General features: G+C 42.3%; 1 protein-coding gene and 1 long non-coding RNA gene across 12 annotated transcripts in view; one reads left to right on the top strand and one right to left on the bottom strand.

The window, feature by feature from the left end:
* The window catches only part of BMP2K (BMP2 inducible kinase), a 104,570-nt gene that overhangs the window by 63,174 nt on the left and 19,226 nt on the right, over positions 1–22,170 (bottom strand). The window contains exon 2 of one of the 6 annotated variants that reach the window (XM_066996578.1): positions 14,567–14,616. The exons of 1 other annotated variant lie outside the window; for it this stretch is intronic. In XM_066996578.1, coding sequence (XP_066852679.1) covers positions 14,567–14,616 — 50 coding nt within the window. Of the gene's footprint in view, positions 1–10; positions 457–1,349; positions 1,390–1,611; positions 1,974–14,566; positions 14,617–22,170 lie in introns of those variants that run through there. 4 more of the 6 variants (XM_066996579.1, XM_066996577.1, XM_013190542.3 and 1 more) reach the window with 4 other exon arrangements.
* The window catches only part of LOC136790795 (uncharacterized), a 60,836-nt gene continuing 40,789 nt past the window's right edge, over positions 2,124–22,170 (top strand). For 2 of the 6 annotated variants that reach the window (XR_010831392.1, XR_010831391.1), the window contains exons 1-2: positions 2,124–2,750; positions 3,887–3,920. This is a non-coding gene — a long non-coding RNA (uncharacterized lncRNA). The remainder of the gene's footprint in view (positions 2,751–3,886; positions 3,921–22,170) is intronic. The other 4 variants (XR_010831390.1, XR_010831389.1, XR_010831394.1 and 1 more) reach the window with 2 other exon arrangements.

The raw sequence follows: 22,170 nt of genomic DNA, 5'->3' as shown, positions 1-22,170 counted from the left end.
GAGCACTTACTATTAATCGTTACCCCATCGAGGGAAAACCAGCCAGTCAGGAAGTAATTCCTAGACACAAGGAAACTTCTCCATCCACCAGCTATTGTGACAGGTTGGGAGTAGCAGAGCCGGACCACAGCTTTGTCATGGGCACCTCCTCAGCAGGCGCACCCCTGCTCCACACACACGCAGTTAACCCAGCCCCTCCCCCGCCACCACATGGGACGCAGCAGCTCCCTCACTTCTGCCCTGCTTCCTTAACCTTGTCGGTAGGCCACCTGCTATCTCATTCTCTTGTAAAGCCTTCTGGGGTCCTCCCTACTGCCAAATAGCTCTGGCATTGGCTTTGAAGACTTTTCTCTAGATGCAACAGATATACGCTGTCCCGACTCTTATCACTTCTAGTCCTAGTCATCTGCACTTAAGGCATCACATGAAAGCTGTAAAAAAAACTTGCTATTTCTGTCTATTAAGAAAGAAAGCAAATTTACAAAACACTCAACTACTTAAATACATACTCCCCCTGTGCCTGTTAAGGCCTATGATTTTGTCACTGCAATCTACAGGAATAAAAAAATAGGAATCTACAACTCTTCAAACAGCGTTTTACAAGAAAAGTTTTAGTAAGACGGTGAGCCGAACAAAGCACTGTGCTATTTTTCTGGTTTCCGTGTGCCTCCTCAATTTGTTCAGGAGCTCATTTCCTTTTTTTTTTCTTCTTCTTTTTAAGCCTCTGCGCTGTAAGCAGCCCTGTGTAGAGGAAGGACTTTCTGTCAGGCTGCGGTGACTCCAAGGGAGCTCCCAGCAAGGATCCCTCTCATCTTTTTGGGCAACCACGGACATAGTTGGCCAAGCCTTAACTTCATTTTTGTAAATCAGGTGCAGAACACTGTATTTGTTCTAAGTGTTAAACGCCAATTCCGCCGTACTAAAACTTTCTCAAGACGGCAGTGAAAACCTACCTACCGCCACCACGTTTTCTATTTTCGATACTCACGCTATCAACACGCAGTTGTTAAAACCGCATCCTCGAGACACCGATGGCAGCATCCCCAGCACCCCGGGCAGTGGGGCTGCAGACCCCATCACCTCCCCAGCGCCTGGGACCAGCCTAGTGCCTGCTGCCCTGGGCACGAGCCGTGGGGCCCGCAGCACCTACAGCCACCAGCACCGTGGCAGGACCCACGCGTGGCCGTGAAGGCGAGCCGGGTGGCGGAGCACAGCTGGCTGCCACCACCCCAGCCCTGCCCGGGAGCTGCGAGGGCAGCGCCAGCACCCGCAGCACAGCAAGGCCAGCGGCGCTCACGCCAGGAGCTGCTGGCACTGCCAGCTGACGCGTGACCCTGCTAAAAACCTACCGTGCTCCACTAGCCAGGGTTTCATTATTATTATTAATTATCACTGTTATTTTGTCTCTTTCTGGGCTGCCAAAAGCCCACCGCAGGTTTCCGCCACCCCAAACCCAGCACAGCCCCAGCGGCTGCACGCCGCCCCTAAACGAGCCCCGGGGCGGGGTGGGGGGAAACCCGCCCCTTGCCGGCCTGGGCACCGGGCAAGCCCCGGGGTCCCGGCACCGCCACCGGCTCCCCAACCCCCCCGCCGCCCCCCCTCCGCCGTTACCCTCGGCCAGCAGCTCCTCGGCGGTGACCTGGTAGCGCCCCACGGCGAACACCTTGCCCAAGGCGGCCCCGCTGCCCCCTCCGCCGCCGCCCGCCGAGCCGCCGCCCGCCGCCCCGCCGCCGCCACCACCGCCTCCGCCGCCGCCGCCCTCCGCCTTGGGCATGCGGGAGAACTTCTTCATGGCGAGCGGGGCCCGGAGCCCCCGGGAGGCACGGAGCGGAGCGGCCGGTGCCCAGCGGCTGCGGCAGGGGGGCGGCCCCGCCTCACATGCCGCCCCCGCCCCGCTGCGGGAGGAGGGAGGGAGGGAGGCGGCAGGGGGGAGGCGGCAGGGGGCGGGCGCGGCCCCGCGGGGACCGGGACGGGACCGGGAGGCGGGGGGGGGGGCGCAGGGAGCGCTCCCGCGAGCGCCGCCAGCAGCCGCCCCGCCGGTGCGCGGCGCCACCGCGCATGCGCCGCACTCCCCCCCCCTTCTCCCGACCCCTCCCTCCTCCGGCGGCCGGCCGGAAGTGAGGTGCACAGCCTGCCCGCGGCGGGCACGTGCGGCGGGGAGGGGGCGGGGTGAGGGGCGTCGCGCGCTCGCCGCCTCGGGCCGGCCGTTAACGGTCTCCACGGCCCCTGAGGTGATTGCGTTCCCCCCCACGCCCGCTTTCACCCGAGGAACCGCGGGGGGAAAGCGGCTCGGAGCGCCCTGCTGAGGGCACCGCTTGGCTGCCCACCCTCCCCGGGCTGTGTGCTGCTGCCCGTGAGGGAAATAAGTGGAAAAAAAAAATGGGGACAGTGAGGGTAAAATGCCCGTCTTGGGCCTCCACCAACAGCGAGGTGCAGTAACTGGCAGAAAACAGTGAAAATGTGGATCCAGACAGGAAAAGGGGAGCTGTCAGTTTCCTGCTGTGAAATGTACAGTCCTTGGACATCTTACCTACAGACACTGATGAGGGAAAGTTGGGAAGTTATCAGCTCAAGCAGCCTTTCAACAATGAAGCTCTCCAAAAAGCTGTATTTTTAGAACAAACAAACAAAAAAGCACACCAAACAGTCTCGGTACCAGAAGAAGCTCCATTTTCCACAGACTGTCTCCCAAGTGTGGCAACTCGGTTGCAAAGACTGCAGAGCCACCTCAGCGCATCCTTGGCTATAAGGTATGTTATCACCACTATGCTACTACGTGTCACGTATGGCAACTTAAGGCAATATTTGTCACAGTTCCCTAAATAACAGTACATGGGAAACACCCTACATTTCCAAATAACTCATCACAAATTTCCAATTCAAATTCAGACTGAAACCAAATTTCAAATTCTCTGAAATGGCAAAGCACATCCCCTTTTCCTACTGAAATAGTGATTCTACTCATCCAAAATAAGAACCAAACAAGATAAAATGAGAGCAAAATAACAGTCAAATAAGAGTAATTAAAAGGGTAACTTTGTTACAAGCCTGTTTTCCTTTGGTAGCCCTCCTGGGCAAATGCTAATGAGGTATTCCTGCATCTTTTTTTCACATAGAGACTGAAATCATGCAATAAAAACAAACCTGATATGGGACCTCACATCCGTCTCTCATATGAATGAATGAAGCCACATTTTTGGCATCTCTAATGGGAATTTAAAAACGCAGCCTTTCTCAGTGAACATTGAGGTTTTTGGATGAACTTCAATTGTAGCCATCAGTTCTATAAAACCCCTTTGAAAAGCGAGAAGCTTAAAATCTTTGGGAAAATATTTCAGTAATCAAATTAGTTTTGGCCTAATCATATTGCTGTATACCAGGCTGGTAACAAAATGAGAATATTTCTCTATTGAAGTGACAATTTGTCATACCATGAAAGTACAGACACAGCTATTCGCATTAGTAGTCCCCTTCCTTCAGTCGTTCCCATCCTTTCAATAATTGGAGATCAATTTTTCAGCAGCACGTACAGACTCTAATTCACAATTTTCCTTAGATGTAAAAGGTATTTTGACTGTAGATGAAAGAAATGGAGTACTGTGAGGAGAATGGCATGATCATCAGCATTTTGTTCATGAGGATGTTCTTACAGTGATATATGCCTGTGCTCCTTAGAAATACGCTTTTAATTGTTTTGGAAAAAAAAAGTCTTTGAAAAAAATCAGAGCTGGGTTTAAAGCACTTAAGTTTAATGCCAGTGATGAATACAACTTTGCTTGTCCTCAAGTAAAAGTAACGTGTTTTCTAACAGGTGCTCTGACAGGGTAGGATTGCTGACAGAGTAGGATTGCCTTTTTGGTTAACTGGTTACTTTTTATTTGTTTAGGAGGTCCCCAACACCAAGATTTGCTCTTTTTAAGGTAAGAGATTAAATTATTGCTCGAGTTATTTATAGGCTGGACAAATGAGCACAGTCATTATGCAGGGATTAGTGTTATTAAGCTCTGTCTTCACATACTAGAGGATGTAGAGGTCAACTACTTAGGCATAGCTGGCAAATAAGCCTATCGCTATTGCACACGGAGTTGTGGTGATTAATGCATGGATGGCCACAGAAGTGACTGGTCTCTTGTGAGTAATCTCACAAAGAGCCATAGCACAGATAACTTCTGATGTTCCACGGCCTGCTTAAAGGGAAACTTGGCACCCAAGTGGTCTTTTTCTATAAAGCACCAGCTTGCTGTGAAGAGGTTTCATGCCAAGGATTACCTTTTATTAAGGTTAAGTCAGTGGAAGTGAATGATAAAGATTATATTGACTTGTCACTTTTAAAAAACAGACCCGATCCACCAAGTTGGTAAACAAGTGATGATTTTGAACATGCGAACAGGTTCTCTGACTTTAATTCCTCACCTGAGCAGAATTGCCATTTGTTATTTCCAGAAGCTATATAAATTTCAAGAAAGGAAGAGAAAAATCTTTCATGAAATCTTTCACTCAGAGTACAAAACCCAAAGTAAACTTTGCCCTCGCTGTTTGAAACCTCCCATTTGTTTCAGGGACAGTTCACTTTTCCACATTTGGAAGGAGTGCCTTAAAACCAACCTGTGTAGTGCAACAGCTTGACATACTGAATGTATAACAAACCCTTTGCCCTAATTCAAAAAAGAAAAAACAATTTAAAACATTCAAAGTATATATTAGCAGAGTTAATTTCTGGATAGAAGGCAAAACGGTAAGTGGTCTGAAGAAAATCCAGGGGCAACAAACAGAAAATCAGAAATAGGAATCCTCAAGTGAGAAGAGATCAACTAAAGAGGTAGATATGAGGGGGAGGATCTTAGTGCAGAGGCTGGATCACAGCCAGGATATCAGTTACCATTGTTTTTAAAAGTTTTTTTTTGTTGTTTTTGTTTTTGCGCTATATAATGGTTCTTTATTAAACCTTTAACTCTATGAATCATGAAATCATAGGAAATACTCAGGCTCAAATATTAGGCTTTCATTATCAAAAAACAAAGAACAATAAAAGTAAGTTTCTGCTTTTTATGTGTGGAATTGATAGTAAACTTTCACTACATAAAAACATAAAAACAGGAAAGAAAACAAGTCCCAGTCAAATGATGTGTATGTCTTTCTCAATGTTGTCAATATCAGTAGGTCTTGCTTTTTCTTTTTTTTTTTTTTTTTGCCTGGGGTCTAAAATAGATGCTTTCTAATTTTTTTTCAGTAATGGTGTAATGGCACATTAATAACAGAATGTCAACTATTCTACCTATTGCCTTTATTCATCTCAAAATATTAATCTTCCGACTTCTCTCAGTTATTTTCACAAAAGCAAACCTCAAGTTTTTGTTCTGCCTTTTTTTTTTTTTTAATAAAACAAACTATATTCTCTGAGTCAAGGTGAGTCATAGCTTGTCTCAGGTAATATATCCATGGCTGTCTTTCAGAGTGCTTGAAATCTGGGTCCTGCTCCTGACTCTTGGCTGTTAGACAGCCTTAAGTACACTGCTTCACCTCAATATAAAAAAAATTCCATCAATAAAATTAGGATAACGATTATTTACTCTGTTGCAAAATGCTTTGAAGATTTATGGGTTAGAGCACTAGCTGAGAACTGCTTGAAAGTGAAACATCAGATATTGTATACATGCTAATATCAAGCTTAGAGTTTAAGAGGCGATGATTTAATCCTCTTTCAACTGCTGAATGGGTCAAATGCTTTTCGCCTTCATTCATATTTCTTACACCTCTCTCCATACACCTCTCCCTACTCTCAACTCTTTCCTCTGTGTAATACATAAATTTGTTTTAACTCAATCTCTCGAGAATCAGAGAGCTTCCTGTAAAAATGTCAAATGTCCCTTAATGTAGTTAAGGAAAAAGACAAATGGAAACATTTCTTTGTGTAAATGGTTTTTTGGAAACCTCCTGCTGTTTCTGGACAAGCTCTTTAAATGTTAATTACCCAAGATGAATAGTAGAAACTGAAGAAAATAATTCTAGAAATTTGTTCTTTTTATATGAAAACTACAAAAAAAATCACTGATTTATTCTTCACTTTCATTTGAAAGACCTGGGTCCACATCTTTGCAATATAAGTGCCCAACTGTTCAGTCATTACTGCAGTATTTTTTATTCCTCTTATTCAGGCATACGAGGGTTATTCTATTTTGTATGATTTTAGTCTCAACAAAGCACCACCAGAGAGGTTCTCCTAACAAGCGCTTGATTCTTACACACACACACACACACACACCCCGTCTCCTCCTTGTTGCATATCTATTATCCTTCTGGTCTTGTGGGAACCCTGAGAAACATTTTGCACAGAAGTAGCTATACAATCTTCCTGTCTTAATAAATACCATTTCTCAGTTTCAAACTGCTGACCCTGATGCAATCTGTTTTAGAGACAGTTACTAAAACAGGACAGAAAGGTTAAAATGAGCTAAAAGCACAACTGGGTTGGCTTTGGGTTTGCGTTTTTTCTAGGACCAAGTCATGTCCCACCTACACATCTGAGGCAGAAGCAGTAGCGAGAAGCTTAACATTTGTTTAATTGTAGATACAACATAAAAACTTTGGTATGACATGTTGACTTGGAAATAAATGAGAGAATCAAATCGCTTGCTGCAGTGGGAAAACATGCAAGCTCTAGAGCAAGCGCCTTGTCTCAAGTCTCAATTTTTCAAGACAGGAGTAGCTCTACAGGCGTTATGTTGAGCTGGTGACTAGAGGCATATTTTCCTGTTTCAGTCTATCATCTGTCCTAATCAGGAACTGAACAAAAAGGAGTTGTAGAAAAGAAACAAGTTACTGATTGCTCACATTTAAATGGAAACAAACTGAGGAGAGAGTAAGTACAGATCTTCTACGAGGTAAAATTGCCAAGTTCAGCTTTGGTCACATCTGGTGTAACACTCGCGGTCAGCAAGGTCAAGAGTTACTGAATGCAATGCAAGATTTGGTCACTTGTAATATATTTGGACCAAATAAAATACACATCGCTTGCTGATGCGACAACCCTTGGTTGTTTCAAAACATCAAGAGAAAGCAGGGAAAACAAAGACTCAAATAGAAATCCTAGAGGAAGGGATATGATGAGGTTATAATGGGCTCAGCATTGCTTGCATCTTGACCTGGTTAATTGTCTCACGTTAATAATAATCTGTTTCCTTTCTGGAAAAGAATGGCCTTCTACATGTTTCCTGATACTCAGGATCCTGGAGGCTGACTCCTGCTTTGTTGGAGAAGAAAACATTTCTGCTCACTTTCTGCATTCTTAGGTCCATAGTTAACCTTTTGTACATAAACTTGTCCCCAGCCCATCCATAGGTTAGGTGCTTTCATTCTCATTTCCACGAAAAAACAGATAATATCCATCCTTCCTTTAACATCTTACTTTTGCAATCTTCAAGATGAAGACCAAGTTTCTCTTATATGCATCCAGTGTGTTTTATGCAACCTTGCAGCAGTAAAGAGTCTTGGGAAAAGCTACAGCCCTTGAGGTGCTGGAAATAGTTCCAACTCCCTTTTTACCCTACTTGCAGGTAGAGGGTTTGCTTTTCTGTTTGTTCTGTGAAGCGTTCAATGCACTTTTATGCCACATGTATTTTTCACAAAGTAGGAAACTGCAGAAATAACACTGGTCATTATGCTAAAAATGCTTCTTTACTGAGTCGTGTCAACTTCAAGTTAGGAGAAAAATCCTTGGAACTCAGAGCCCAGGAAGGAAGAACTCAGGATATGAATCCAAGGAATAAAGGAATACAGGAGACCCTATGACTTCTGAAAGGCATGGTGTTAGAGAGTAAGCAGTGAAATATTCTCATGCAGTAGAATGATGAGCAGCTTAGTAAGGAAGTGATCTTAACATCTGATATGGAAATGTTTTAAAGGATTACATAAATGTGAAACAACTCATGTTAAGGCTACCATTGCCTGTTTGACTGAACTGAGGCACTGCAGTAGCCTCCCCTGGAATGGATTTTATTTGAGATTACTTTTAATTGCCTGCATAGCAGAAGAGTGTACACTTCCAGACTGTCCAGATTTCTCAATACTTGCAAGGAGCTGCAAGTCATCTGGAGGGGAGAAATCAGAATCAGAGAGCTCTTGAGAAATGGAGAAATGGTCTGAAAATACTCAGATAAAATTCAATAATTTCAAATACATTAAGTACACAAAGAATTAAGTACAAAATTAGAGGATCTGATAGTGACAAAGAAGCAAAAAAGGTCTGAGGGCTACAGCAGCTCAGTTGGAACAGATATTAGCAACAGATAAACAAAGGCAGTGTTTATTTCAGCGTGTATTAAAAGAAATTACATCTGTAAGACACCAAGGTGATCAGTCTGCTAAGGCCTCATCTGAGGTACCACATCCCATTTTGGGTACTACGCTTTAAGACATTTTACTTTAGAGTTCAGGGAAATGCAGTAGGTAAGATACATTCATAACAGATGACCTCTGAGGAAAGGTTAAACGAGTCATATCCTTATGCAAAAGTAAAGGACAGTTAATTTTCCAAGATGAAAATGCTGAAGTTGATCAACTTGTCTTTATATTTACTACTAGAAATACAGAAAAGAGTTGTCTTAGAATCCTAGAATGGTTTGAGGTGGAAGAGCCCTTAAAGCTCACCCAGTTCCAACCCCCCTGCCATGGGCAGGGACCCCTCCCACCTGACCAGACTGCCCAAAGCCCATCCAGCCTGGCCTTAAATACACCCAGGGATGCGGCAGCCACAGCTTCTGTGGGCAACTTTAGTAAAAATAAAACTAAAAATAAACAGTGGCAAAGGCTTCCTTTTTAAAAGGATAGGGGAAACAATAAGAGACAAATCCAAACATAGTACACCTATTAAAAAAAGTTGTTGGACTTAAAGCCTAGATTTTATTTATTTCTTAAAGGTAAATAGCTGTCAGTTCAGTACAGGTTAAACTCAAGTTGCTCCTTAATTCATAGTGTTAGAGACCTAAATAGATTCTTCTCAACTCTGTAGTTCTACATATTCTTGCATTCAGGACAAGGAAACGTTAGCTTTATCCAATCTGTTGTGGTGCCTGACAAAAACATGACAACTTAAGAACCAGTGGTTCCAGGCTGCAATGCACCAGCTGCTTTAATTTATTCTTGTGTTCCTCTATTCCTGTTTGGAGTGGCCTGCAGATTTTGACTTTTCTGTATTAATTCAGAAAGCTACTCAAATTTTTGTTTGACTTCAGGTAAAGCAGTATAGGTTGGCTTTCCAAGAAACATGAAAAACAGAGCTTTAGCAGTAGAAGGGAAAATGAGTTGTATGACAAATAAAACATAGGCCCATAAATAACAATTCGTGACAGAATGTGTTTGGAGGGAGAGTCTGTGAGCTCAACTGAGCAAAAGCATAAAAATGTGTTTCAAGTTCACTTTTTAAGCTGGCTAGCAACTTGAAAGATGATTGAAACAATCTGACTCGCTTTCAGGATATACATTCTTTTCAGGGCATGCATTGGTTTTCCAATGCCAATAAAATGGCGTAATCCATTAAAGAAATCCCTTCTGCATTTTTCCTTCATTTCTTACCCTGCTCAAAATAGCAAAAAAAATCTCTGTAGGATCTTGGCCCCTCACTTATTTCCAGTCTTTTATTGGTCTTTAGGAAATAACTACACCTAGTCATTACAGTTTAATTGGAGTGTCACTGAATAATAGTACAGCTTTTAATCTTTACAAAGCACAGTGAATTAAGACTTGCAGCGTCCTTGAGAGGAGATGAGTAAAAGCAATCTAACGAGCCATGAACAAAGACCAGGCACTGCCCACATAAACAGTTACTGCTGACAAGAGTAGAAAGAAACAAGGAGCCACGAGCACTCTAGATTTCAGCTACTGGAGTTTGGCTCTCCAGCAGCGATTCATCACTCATGAATGATTCCTAATCACCTCCAGACCCTCAAGCAGACCAAGCACAGGTCAAACACTTCCAGTCTGCATTTATTTTTGTCCCTTAAATCTTACGGTCAAACTTATCTAAAGCTACTTTGCATTGTAAGAATTTGTATTCTCACTATTCCAAACCTCCTGCATCAAGTTCTCTCTAGTTAATTTTGTCCACAGCAATAAGACTATTAACTTCTTCCCATTCATGAAAATGGGGGATCAAAGAGGCCAGCTAGCCTATAACATTCATCACCATCATCTGTAACGACATAATCTAGCTAGGACAAAGGGAATGTTCTGCCCTCTGCACTGAAGCCAGTAATCCCAGCAGCAGAAGTGGCTTCCACTGGAGAATTCTTTTCATCAACGCAAGTGGGAATGCAGTGAAAACAGGATTCAGTGTTGATGGTGCTCCTGAATGCACACACTGTCTTTGAACCGTCAGCACTGAGGGCTGGTTGAGCAAGAAGGGATCCAGGTGTGGCACAGTGATTTATCCCACAGAGACTAGAGAACTCTTGACTCCTGCTTAGTCAGTAGCTTGCTTCTGGGGACAGCCCAGCTATGCAGTTTGCCAAGTCCAGGTTTGACCATAACATCCCACAGTGTTAGACACTTGTCACTTAATACAGGCTACCTTTTTCAAATGTTTGCCACTGCCTGTAGTGATAGATTTTTGGGGACTCAGTCACTCCCATGTAGCAGCACTGGTTTAGACATGAGCCTAATTAAATCACTGCAGCATGCACACTGCTCAAGCAGTTTCTAAGCTGTTTTAATTAAAAAAACTGAGGCAAATTCTTTATTTAAAATTGCTCAAGCACTTCACCTGTGATTGAAGAGAACATTTCCCCTGTTCCCTGTGAGCAGCGGGTATACCTAGAGAAGAGCGTGGCATTCATATCTGTAGATATCCTGCCCTATATCAAACTCAAGTATGCAGAAAGTCAGTAAAGTGCCACACCTAAAGCAGTAACATCACTGGCAGCTGCCTTTACTAATGTTAACATTGCTGTAAGAAACACCACAGAAGTCTCTATGCAAATAAATTTGAGAAAGATTAGACTCTGTAATGTTGACAGGACTATGACCCTGGTCTTGGTCTGTAAAACAATGAATAACATGAGAATATTAAATCAAATGCTCTGTATTTATATTCCAAAACTAAGAGGGTAGTCAAAGCAAAAACCAGACAGTTTAAACTGAATGTGGAACAACTTATATACAACAGCAGATATACTTAACTTCATGAATATTATGCATATATATAATACTAGACTAACCTGTAGAACTCTGCCACTAAGGGTATGGAGATGAAGAGCTTAGATATATTCAAAGGAGACATCTGTTCTGATAATGAGAGAAGTCCCAATTACCTCAAGCAGCTTGATATATTAATCATTATTGAGCACTATCAGCATTTGTGCTTCATTTTAGATAACTGAAAAGTCCTTGTTCCCTTCATATATATTGTTCACTTCCTCCCTGTTGGCTTCTGGTATGGTTCACTTTACGAGTCCACAGGAGTCACTGCCAGTTACCACATTTTCTCTCATATAACTATATTACTTACCTAAACAGATCATCTATCTTCTGAACACATCTGTGTGCTAGAAATAATGAGATGTAAACATTTTTCAAAAATGACCTATTTAAAACCAAAACCTGCAGGGGGGATATCTTCTACTAAGGGAATTGATTCTTGTTTTTCAAGCTTTGTTGCATTACATACAGTCTAAGAAATGAAAAATGCAGTTGTGCTTCATTCAGTCAGTTCAGTAAATGCAGTTTCCGAAAATCATTTTTCAAGCTCCCCTCACCTTATGGAGCCAGACACCTCACTTAGCAGTTAATAACATTAATACATACATAAAGCACAAATATACATAAACATAAAGGACAAACTGCACCCTATGAAAGCAGAAGTTTTCTACAAGTCCTTTAATTCTCACTGTAACCAAGAGAAAAAAGACGGGATGCTTACTGACAGTTGCATCAGTACTTGAATATCTCCGGTGAAATAACATTACAAAAGAAGGCAGCAGCAGCAGCCTTGTGGGTGACCAAATCCAGACTCATTTATGATGTGGGCTGTGGGAAGCTCATGGTTGAATCACCAGCTAATGCTGCCTATCACAGTCTAGATACAAACAGTTTGAGAACATCCACTGGCCTCTAAAAAGAGTCTGGGAAAGGTTAAGTAAAGATTGTAAGGGAGGTGTTGCCAAAGCAAAAAGGGCAGTTGAGAACATCCTCCTATGAAACATTTCTTCTGTTGCAATGCAAAAGTTCCCATTTTCTAACAGGAAACATAGGAAAATAAATTACTCCTTAGATAAGGTCCTTAAATCTCTAGTTGGACTTCAGTCAGCCTCAACTGCTGACGAGATCATTTCAGCATCCATATGTGTGCCAAGTGCTTTCATATAGGAAAGTGGTTTGGGACGTGAGTTACAAAGAACACAGCCTAGATTGCTTTAGCATAGGCTTGATACTGAAAGCACATATGTCTACAACAGAAGTGCATTATAGTTTTCACACCTATCTGCCAAAGTCACAGCTTCATGCTACGCTTCTTAGAGAGTTTTACAAAAATGTGAGGCAATCTTTATGCCTGCAGAGCTCATTCATGAAGGCCAAGTGAAAGAAGTGGGATGTTTTTTGCATGTTAGACACCAATGCAGAGATTGAATTGCCTCTCTTAGCAGAGATTTTTTTTTTCCTTTTAGTGCTACTTAACTCCTGTGTAATAGAATACTACTGAGATGCTTATGGGCAATTTGTCCAATGATATGCAATCAGATTTTCAACAAAGGAGAGAACACAGAACAACAAGTCAATCTAAACATTTCCATATCCATGCTGAAAATATGCATGTTTCAGGCAGTTAGAAGTCAATACCAGCATACAATTAGAAACCTGTGTGACAAGAAGCCATTGAGGACAGTTGCAGCTCATACACTTTTTCTTTGTAAAAACATCTGAGGTTCAAAGCTACAATCCGTTATCAAATAAAACCACTGCTCATCTGCACTGTGAGCTAAGTTGCCTAAGTCAGAGACAAATGAACCCACCAATGTGCTTTTGCTGTTCAGAAAAAAATGCCAGTGGCCAGTCTGACAAGCCTTATAGTATTTTCTCCCCCACCAAAAAAAAAAAGTACAGGAAGAAGTGTTTGCCGACAAGTTTCACCCTGCAATGCGAATACAGCACCAAACTAGTGTTTGTACGCACTGGTGTCATTTAGGTACAGAGAGAAGGGCAAGCATACCCTACAGAGGCAGCATATACCCTTTCCAGGCTGCAGCTTATCTTCCAATAGCTCAGCTTATGATTGTACACATCTACAAAAATTGAAGTATTTCTACCCACAAGTGCTACGTCTGGGTGTTGTGAAAGGCACCCAGAGAATGAACAGCAACAGTAATTGAGAAACTAAGGGAACCTTGGGAGCCCTCCATACTCCAGGGGCCAGAGCACATACTACACCCACCCACCCCTAGGCACACTATCATCCCACTCTTTGTGTGTCCCTTGGGAGGGGGTGGAAAGGGAGAACTGAGCACGTAAGGTAGCGTTAAGAAGCAAATGGTCTTTAAATTGGCATCTTAGAGCTAAAGCCTAAAGGGCCAAAAAAACAGGCTCCAGTAAGTGCCAGCCTGGAAAGCAAACAACATAATACCCTGATCTGATAGCAGCATCCATCTTCTGCTCAGCTGTGCTCTGCAGTTCTTCCCTGAACATGCTTTGTCTCTGGAAAAATGTGAGGCATCATTAAAGCAGGATGCAAGTTTGCCTGTCATGGATGAAGCGCATAAAGAATGGCTTGATATTCTTTGAAGTACAGAATACACAGCATATCTAAGAGCATGGAATTGCCCAATATATTGTAGATGAAAAACAATATATTTTTCAAGACACATTAATGCACAAAAGTACAGAGTTAAGGTGGCAGACTCAGCTTAGCAATATCATTTCTTAAGCTTCCCCCCCACTGGCATATAGAATTATATTATTGCTGCAGAAACCTGTGGGAATTTTGCTCTTGACTTGATGATTTATGGAGTAAAAATCAGTATTGAAGGATTTTTTTTTTTCAAAGAGGGTGAGCTTGAGCCATCTTTATCCAATAACTTCATGACTTTGTTTCATTTACTTCCACAATAACTTGTGCAAGTGGCTGCTTTTCATTGATGGAAAGTTGAAAGTTTCAAGTCTGCATAAGGCAGACAAATGTGCAGCCTGATTTTAAGACAGAAATTATTCATTGACCTCCTGTGAACCGTTTATACTTGGAAAAATGAAGATTGATGGCTCTGGTGTCTTAGCTAGTATCAACACACAGGCTAGTTTCTGTTATACTGTTTTTTGTTTCTGATTGCTATCCTAGTAACAAGCAAAGCTGCCTTTGCCCAGCCAAGCTTACAATGATTAAACCAGGCATCACATCTCAAAGTTCCTGTCTTCCCCCACTGCCTGCTGAACTGGAGAACTCAGCCATGTTCACAAATATAATTCCAGCTGTTTGTTTTATAACCTCATACACTAGCCAATGCTAGGCAACTACAGAAAAAGTGCACAAACAATAAAATAGAAGTACAAAGAATAGCCTAATACTACAGTAAACAAAACAACTCACTTGCTTTTATCCTTCTTCCAGCAGTCTTTTCTTCATTCCTCAGCAAGCATCTATATTCCAAGAAGAAAATTAAACCTTTGTCAGTGTCTAGCAATTAGGTGGAACTCGATAAAGTAGACAAAGATTTTATTTCTTCATTTGTTTCCCCTTTAGAATTCATTAAGGCTTGACGTTGATTTGCGTTCAAGCTACCACGGCATTTGTTTTTAAGTATGTTGACACTCAATTTACAGAAGTTAATTCCATACAGGCACTGTGATACGGCACTCAAATAGGAAACACTCTAGATGTGCATGCAAGAACCCTACCCTGTCCATTTTTCAATCTCTTAGAAACCAGGACTAGCTTACTGTAACTTGTCCAACATCCCATATTTTTCCCTCTCTAACTTCCATCTTGCAGCCTTTGCCCTTGTTTGGCGAACTCCTTGAAGGAACAAGATTTCTCGTATTGGGCAAGCACATAGCACATTGAGTCATTCTGTCAATGAATCCATGAAAACAGTAGTTACACATTTGAAAGTCAAGAAGATCATGGGGTTATCAGAGGTAGTTTCTCCACAACCTAATCTCAATTATAAGGATTCAGGTTGAGTTTCTTGCACTAAGAATGTGAAATAAAGCAAGGAAACAAAGCAGGAAAAGGGTACTCATAACACACTGTCTCAGAGGAGGATAGGGCTGCTGTTTGGCATTGAAAAAACGTGCTCAGGGGAAAGTAGAAATGAGCAGTCTCTGTGCATTCAAGTGTGCTGGAAGCATCGAAGGCAGACAGAGGGACCAGCACCTCCCAGCCAAAGCAGGTTGCACCATGAGCCTAAGGCCTGGATCCTACTTTAGGGATGATGTTGCTTTTTCACACACATGCACCAGATCCACGTAACTGACTGTTGGGAGAACAGGTACGCCAGTAATAAAAGCTGCATACCTTCCCCGCTGCAGGTCTCTTCCTTCCCCATGCCAACACACATCATTACTGCAGATTTCAAAACCCCACTGGCAGGCATTTTTTTTTTTTCAACAGGCTTTTCTCACCAAGCTGATGAAATCCACATGGGGCCATTGACAGCAGAGTATCTGCTTGGTTATACCCACATTTGGTATTAACATACCAATTCTGCTGACAGTTCCAACTCCTAAGGCACATCTCTGCCTGACTTGTCAGTGAACTCCAGCTGGGAACGCATTACTGTAGTTGCACTGAGACACTGAGTGCTGACACAAGCCTAAACATGATTCCTTTGACTCAGGTTGGGTGGAGAGGGAGCGATCGTGTTTCAAAACACACCCACAGATAAATGCTTGAAATATGTTGATTTTCATCTACCTTCCTTAAAAAAAAGGTGACAGTCCAGAATCAGCATTTCTCAAAACAATGCCTGTGAGCCTGTGTCCACCCCATGTGCTGGTCCAGTTGCTCCACAAAGCCCCTCCAACACCAAAATTATGTTGACATCAGCAGGGCATGTAAAGGGACGGAGCCAAAGAACGGCTCACCCCCTACACAGGCAAGAACCTGAAATTGCCCATAATGCAAATCAAGAAAAGACAGAAGACCAAGTCTCTGTGAATTTGATCTGTAGCTTCCACTGAATTGTTGCCCCACTATGCTGCCCTTTTTTCTTTGGAAATTTACCGTGAGGAAGACATGGACTTAGCATCATGGGTCTGTTCAGCCTGGAGAAAAGCCGACTGAGAGGGGATCTTATTAATGTTTAGAAATACCTGAAGTGTGGGAGACAGAGGGATTTGGCCAACCTCTTTTCAGTGGTTTGTGGGGACAGGACAAGGGGCAATGGCCAAAAAATGGAGCAGGGGAAGTTCCACACCAACATGCGCAAGAACTTCTTCACGGTGAGGGTGACGGAGCACTGGAATAGGCTGCCCCGGGGGGTTGTGGAGTCTCCTTCTCTGGAGATATTCAAGGCCCGTCTGGACGCCTACCTGGGCAACCTGCTCTAGGGAACCTGCTTTGGCAGGGGGGTTGGGCACCGTGATCTCTTGAGGTCCCTTCCAACCCCCTACAATTCTGTGATTCTGTGATCACAAGATGGAGTACCAGAGAAGCTACTACAGTATAAGAGCTAGAGATATTTGTACAGGGTGAGTAAACCTATCTAGAGTTCACAAGTAACCTGGTATTGAAGGCTGTAAAAGAAATGCATCCTATAGTTGTTTATTCTCAAACAGATGAACCAAGCCTTTCCCTCTGATCTCTAATGTCCTTTCCAGAACTGAATTCCTTCCATGCCACCTTCTCGTCTAAACTTATGTTTTATTTTAAGTGGTATGTTTTAATGCCCATCTCTTCAGCCTCACCGACCTCAGAGTCAGCAAGAGGTATTCCATATGGGACAGCATTGTGGAATTTTTACTCTTTGATAAGCACTCTTCTGTAATGTTTCAGTCCAAGATTTCATGAGCTATTTAATTTCAGCTTTTTAAAAATTGAGTGTCCTATAAAAGGAAACTGCATTAGAGGGAAAGCAATAAGGCATTCATTCAGTGTGCTTTGCCAAAATAGCTCACTGAGTCTTAGCATAAAAAGATCCTTGTCCCCAACACAGACACAATTACAAGCACAGACAGTATGGTTTTGCCTAGAAGGAGAAAATGCCTTAACACTGGGGAAGGGTGGTGGGAAAATCTCTTGATGGGTAATAATCAGTTCAATCAGATTAAGTAATTAAGACACTTCTAGCAGGCAGTGAGGAGAAGGGAAGTCTGAAGTACATACAGGCAAGAGTAAAGTGAGCCTCTCATTTTAAGTAAACCACTACCCTGTTTCCATCCCATCTCTCAAGAAAAGTTCAAGTAATTCTTCACCGACAGGATCATCAGTTATATTCCTCCCCCTCTACCATTCTCTGGTCTACCTTCTTGTTATCATGATATCACTGACTCCAACCTTTTTCTACTTCATCCTTCTCTTCAGTTCGTTTTTCTTGTTACTCAGCTGTTTTTTCATTTTTTTTCCACTTGGTCTTCTGCTTTCATACCTTTATTTTAACTCTCCCTTTTGCCTTTCTGGCCCTAATCTGCAGTTCCCCTTCATTTTTAATTTGGTATCCAAACTCCCCTTTCCTGACAGATTCATGCTACAGATCACAGTGGCAATTGCGAATTGAACTGTGCCTTCAAAGCCTAAGCCACAGGATTTGGACAGTGATCTGCCATGGTATCAGGTACCACAGTGTGGGAAGAAGGATCCTAAGGAGATACCTTGTAATGATGATCTGTCAAGCACAGTGCCTGTTTTTGTTTGCTAATAAGAACTGCTCAGGCCACTGAAGGTTCAAATTAGCTTGAGCACTGTCTTGAACTTCAGAAGCGCTCCTTGCCTCCTCAAAAAGGAAGCTTGACTTAGGCTCAGCACTTCCGTTACCTTCACTGCTTCTTGCTTCCCCAAAAGCAACTCCGATTTTAGTCTTGAAAGGGACCAAGCAGGGTTTGTTAACAGTGACACCCAACATCAAGATTTCATTCTGATAATGAAGTTACGGAAAAAATGTTAGAGGCTTTTGGTGGGGCTACAAATACAACGGCTGTCACATATTATAGGGATTGCCGCTCTGCACACCTATGATTGAATAACTTTCTGTGAAAGGATCTTTGAGATGTCACAGCAATTCCATCCCTTCAGGCAAAGTTTCTTTCAGTTCTTCCCTTGATCCCATGTTTGACAGGACTGCATTGGACAAAAATTTCTTACATGGAAGCTTTTTTCAGACTATTCTTTTAATGATCAATATCACCAGACTTCTTTTTTGTGATGAACACAGGCTGCAGGCAACATATTCACCCCACTTAGCAGTACGCAGGAAAGGTAGAGAAGCGCATAGAATATTCATCTGTGTATGGGACTTACAGTGAAGAGACCCAGGTGCGCATCCTGCTTCTGCATACAAGCTGCATGAAGCCTGCATTCATGCTGCTTTACTCAAAAAACATGTCTTTTTGCTATCTATGTGTTTGGCCATCATTCAGTCAGCAAATAGACAGGTGTCATATTTTTAGTGGGAGGAGATTACCTCCCATCTCCTGCCACAGGAGCAGAATTTCAGAAGAGATTTTACTCTTGTAGTCCTCTGCTTTTGAGAGTCATAGGATGTGATGTGTTCCAAGACAAAGTGCTTTCTCAAGAGGCTGTTGCATGCTTTCCAGATGGGCTTTGCACTACCCCTCCATACTGTTAGGATTCACTTAAACAGCACTGCCAGCAACAGGAAGTTGCTGATGTGCTTACTTGCATGTTTTAAGATGTCTTAAGGTGAGCTGCCAGATTTTCAAACAGAGGTTTTTGTTTTGCATGCCAAATATTTCTTAAAGAAAACATACTCCCTTTTCTCCTGTCTCTGATACCCCTCTTTTGAGCTTACTGCAGCAAAATTATGTTCTAGTCATATTGCAAAGTAAGAGCATAGTTTTTGCTTTTTCCTGAGCAGAGACTACTAAGTAAACAAACAGCTGGTTAAATTACATCTTCATATTAAGGACTTGATTCTCATGTTTTTGTTGATACTCTGTCATCTGCCACAGATCATTATCTATCTGCAAATGTCAGAAGCACTCACTGACCTTGTTTTCAATGGAAGGTTGTCATGGCACATGCCAACCTGGTGTTACATCACTGTCTAGACATAGCCAAAATTCATCTCAGCCTTTACTGATGCTGTTGTGGGAACAGATTAGTCTAATATAGCTTTTCAACCCATCCAACACAGGGCTAAGAAATTTCTTCAGCCTGAACTAAAAATGAACCCAGACAACAGAAGTGCATTACCATCTTGGCCTACCGTTGCTAAGTACAATTATTTTTGCCTTCTCATGTCAAAATGAAAAGTGTGGGACTTGGTTATTATTTTTATATTGTAAATAGAAGTTCGTTCAAGACTAAAAATGCAGAAAGCCACAGAGTTCCTCAGGGAAAGAGTACTCCCTCCCCCTTTACCCCAAAAGCCAAAAACCATTGAAATTTAGTCATCTAAGTAAATACGCAGCCACTCATACATGTGTATATATATGACTAATCTGAAACATAGCATCTAAAACACATGAGCTTGATCTTCAGTTCCCACCATTTGTACGTCAGATCTCAGTCCCACTAGGCAGAGTATAAATGCAGAGTACCAAGACCTGATTTCTCACTATTGTCAGTGCTCAAAATTGTAAGGCCAGGTAGGAAGCTAAGCCTTGAGTTGAATAGCATAAGAACTGCCAAACACTAACCCAATGTAATATATATTTGGCTCTGGCTTTGCTATCCTAGATGAATTCTCACATTCTATAATACCATTCTTCACCTATACTAGTTCAACTACTCCGGTAGTTGCACTGAGCTGCTGAACAGAAGTGACAACCATTCCTAGTCCAAGAACCTCAATATGAGAACAACCAGCAGCTTAACTGCATTACAAATAGGCTTATTTAAATGCCTGCGACTGAATCAAGACATAATATAAAAGCCTTCTTCACTAGGACCAAGTTTCTGCCCCCAGGCAAGCATGCAGCTTTGTATTTGGTAGACATGCCACAAGGAAAATTTTCATTTTGGATTTTTTTTGGGGGTGTGGGGGGGTGGGGTGGGGAAATGCATCTCTTCCCCTAATACAAAACTACAAATCAACTAACCATGATTCACAATATAATCCCCATCTGCCCATCTGTCTACTTCTTCCTTCCCCTCAGCTTAGATCGTTTTTCCTCCTGTTCACCAGAGCCTTTTTTCAGTGAAGCCCATCTCCCATCCAATAGTGAGGTAAATAAGGACAAAGTAACTAGAACATGGAGACCATGGTGCTGCCGTCACCTTCTTGTCTTTGTTTTTGATAACTTTTTTCCCTGTGCCTGCCTTGCAGTCTTGTCTTTCAGACAGGAGGTTTCTTTTATTTATTGGTATAATGCTTAGTGCACAGCCCATTTCTTAGCTGGCCTAACTGCATTTTTGTTAAGAAGGCAATTAAGAGGAATGGGAAAAATCAATTTATTCATGCTAGAGATGAGCTAAACAATTATCAGATCAAATTTCAGTGGACAGCATACTTTACCTGTTATGGTTCATCTGTCATATTGGATCCCATCTACTTGACAGAGCAGCCATGCTGTAAGTTACAGTATGGTTGGCCTGCACAAGGCTTTGGTGCACTTTAAACATGCCTTAGTTTCCTACAGGATGCACAAGATCATTTTATTTTTAAAGTATGAGACAGCATTGTAATTGGAGCTTTATCAACCATACCACTCACTTCTTTACAGAAAAATCACATTACAGACCAAAAATCTAAGTTTCTTTAAGACTGATCATTACTGTGATTTTTCATTTAATATATATGGTATATTTGTATTAAAAGTGTGGTCCTGCTTTATTTTGACTTGAATTACCTTTGAGGTTTTTCCTTCCCTCCGGCCTTCAGTTTATTTTATATATATATCTATATATATATCTATATAGATATATGTATATACACACACAGCAAAACTTCATTTCTTACATAAGGTGACCACAGAATCTGAAGCTATTACTCAAACTCACACAACATCATGTACTCAAACAATGCATCTGCATGCAGCACATGCTGTACTCAGGTCACAGACAGGCTTCAGTTGACCTGGTCTCTGCTGCTAGCAGAGACTGGGTGGCACTGCTCAAGTCCGTTCCTCACACAAAGGCATTTCCCTGCTTATAACAGGAAAATGACATGCTTCTCCTGAATCCTGGTTCCGTAGGTGTTTTGCGTGACACTTGAATGAGTATAGGATCCATTCCTGTGTTAGCCATAAGTGACTTGTAGATTACAGGGTTTTTTCCAATTCACCAATTGCTCAAAACAGCTCTTTTGAAACCTTGGAGTGTTCCTTTAAGATCTGATGACATCTGTGTCATTCAACAGCTCATTTCACCATCTCAGCATTTTCTCTTCCACACTGCACTTCCTGACAGCCCTGATCAGATGGTTCCAAAGAAGTACTCTCCTGTACACAGCCACATATGAAGCACTGATTTTGATCTCTCACCAGCACCAAGCCAGCAAAATATCACTACGTCAATAGTTACTCTTGATTTCCATTAGGATGGAAGGGATGAAATGCTAATCCCAATTCATCTGCAGAATGTCTAAACACCATTCCACAAAGGATTAGACTGTCACATTTTTATAAGACAAGAAATCCTGCTATCAAGATAATGAATGGTGTTAACCCAACTGTCAGCTGCACCATCAGAAATCTTGAGAACCTCTCATTGACCATGGAATTACAACAGCAGTGTAGGGAGCACACAGCTTGGACAAACAAAACAAACTAAAACTTTCTGAAATACCTAAGTCTTCCCCACCTCGCACCCAGTGGAGGGGAAGTAGATATTTATCATACAAAATTGCAGTTGTACTTTTGCTGAAGCATAACATGCAAGAGGACAGTTATTCATTCCTGCTGTTCTGTTCCTAATTTCAGAGGAGCTATGCCTGTTTTACACCAGCTGAAATGAGAAGAGAGTCAGGCATTCCATCTTCAGTGCTTTTGTTTCCAAGATAAATGACTGTGTTTTGCTGCTTTCCCCATGGCTTATTCCAGAGATCCACTGCCAATTCAGACTGGCTCAGTGTC

Source organism: Anser cygnoides, chromosome 4 (assembly GCF_040182565.1).
Source record: "Anser cygnoides isolate HZ-2024a breed goose chromosome 4, Taihu_goose_T2T_genome, whole genome shotgun sequence".
In the NCBI taxonomy this organism is placed as follows: Eukaryota; Metazoa; Chordata; class Aves; order Anseriformes; family Anatidae; genus Anser; species Anser cygnoides.
This window is presented reverse-complemented; position numbering and strand designations above follow the sequence as displayed.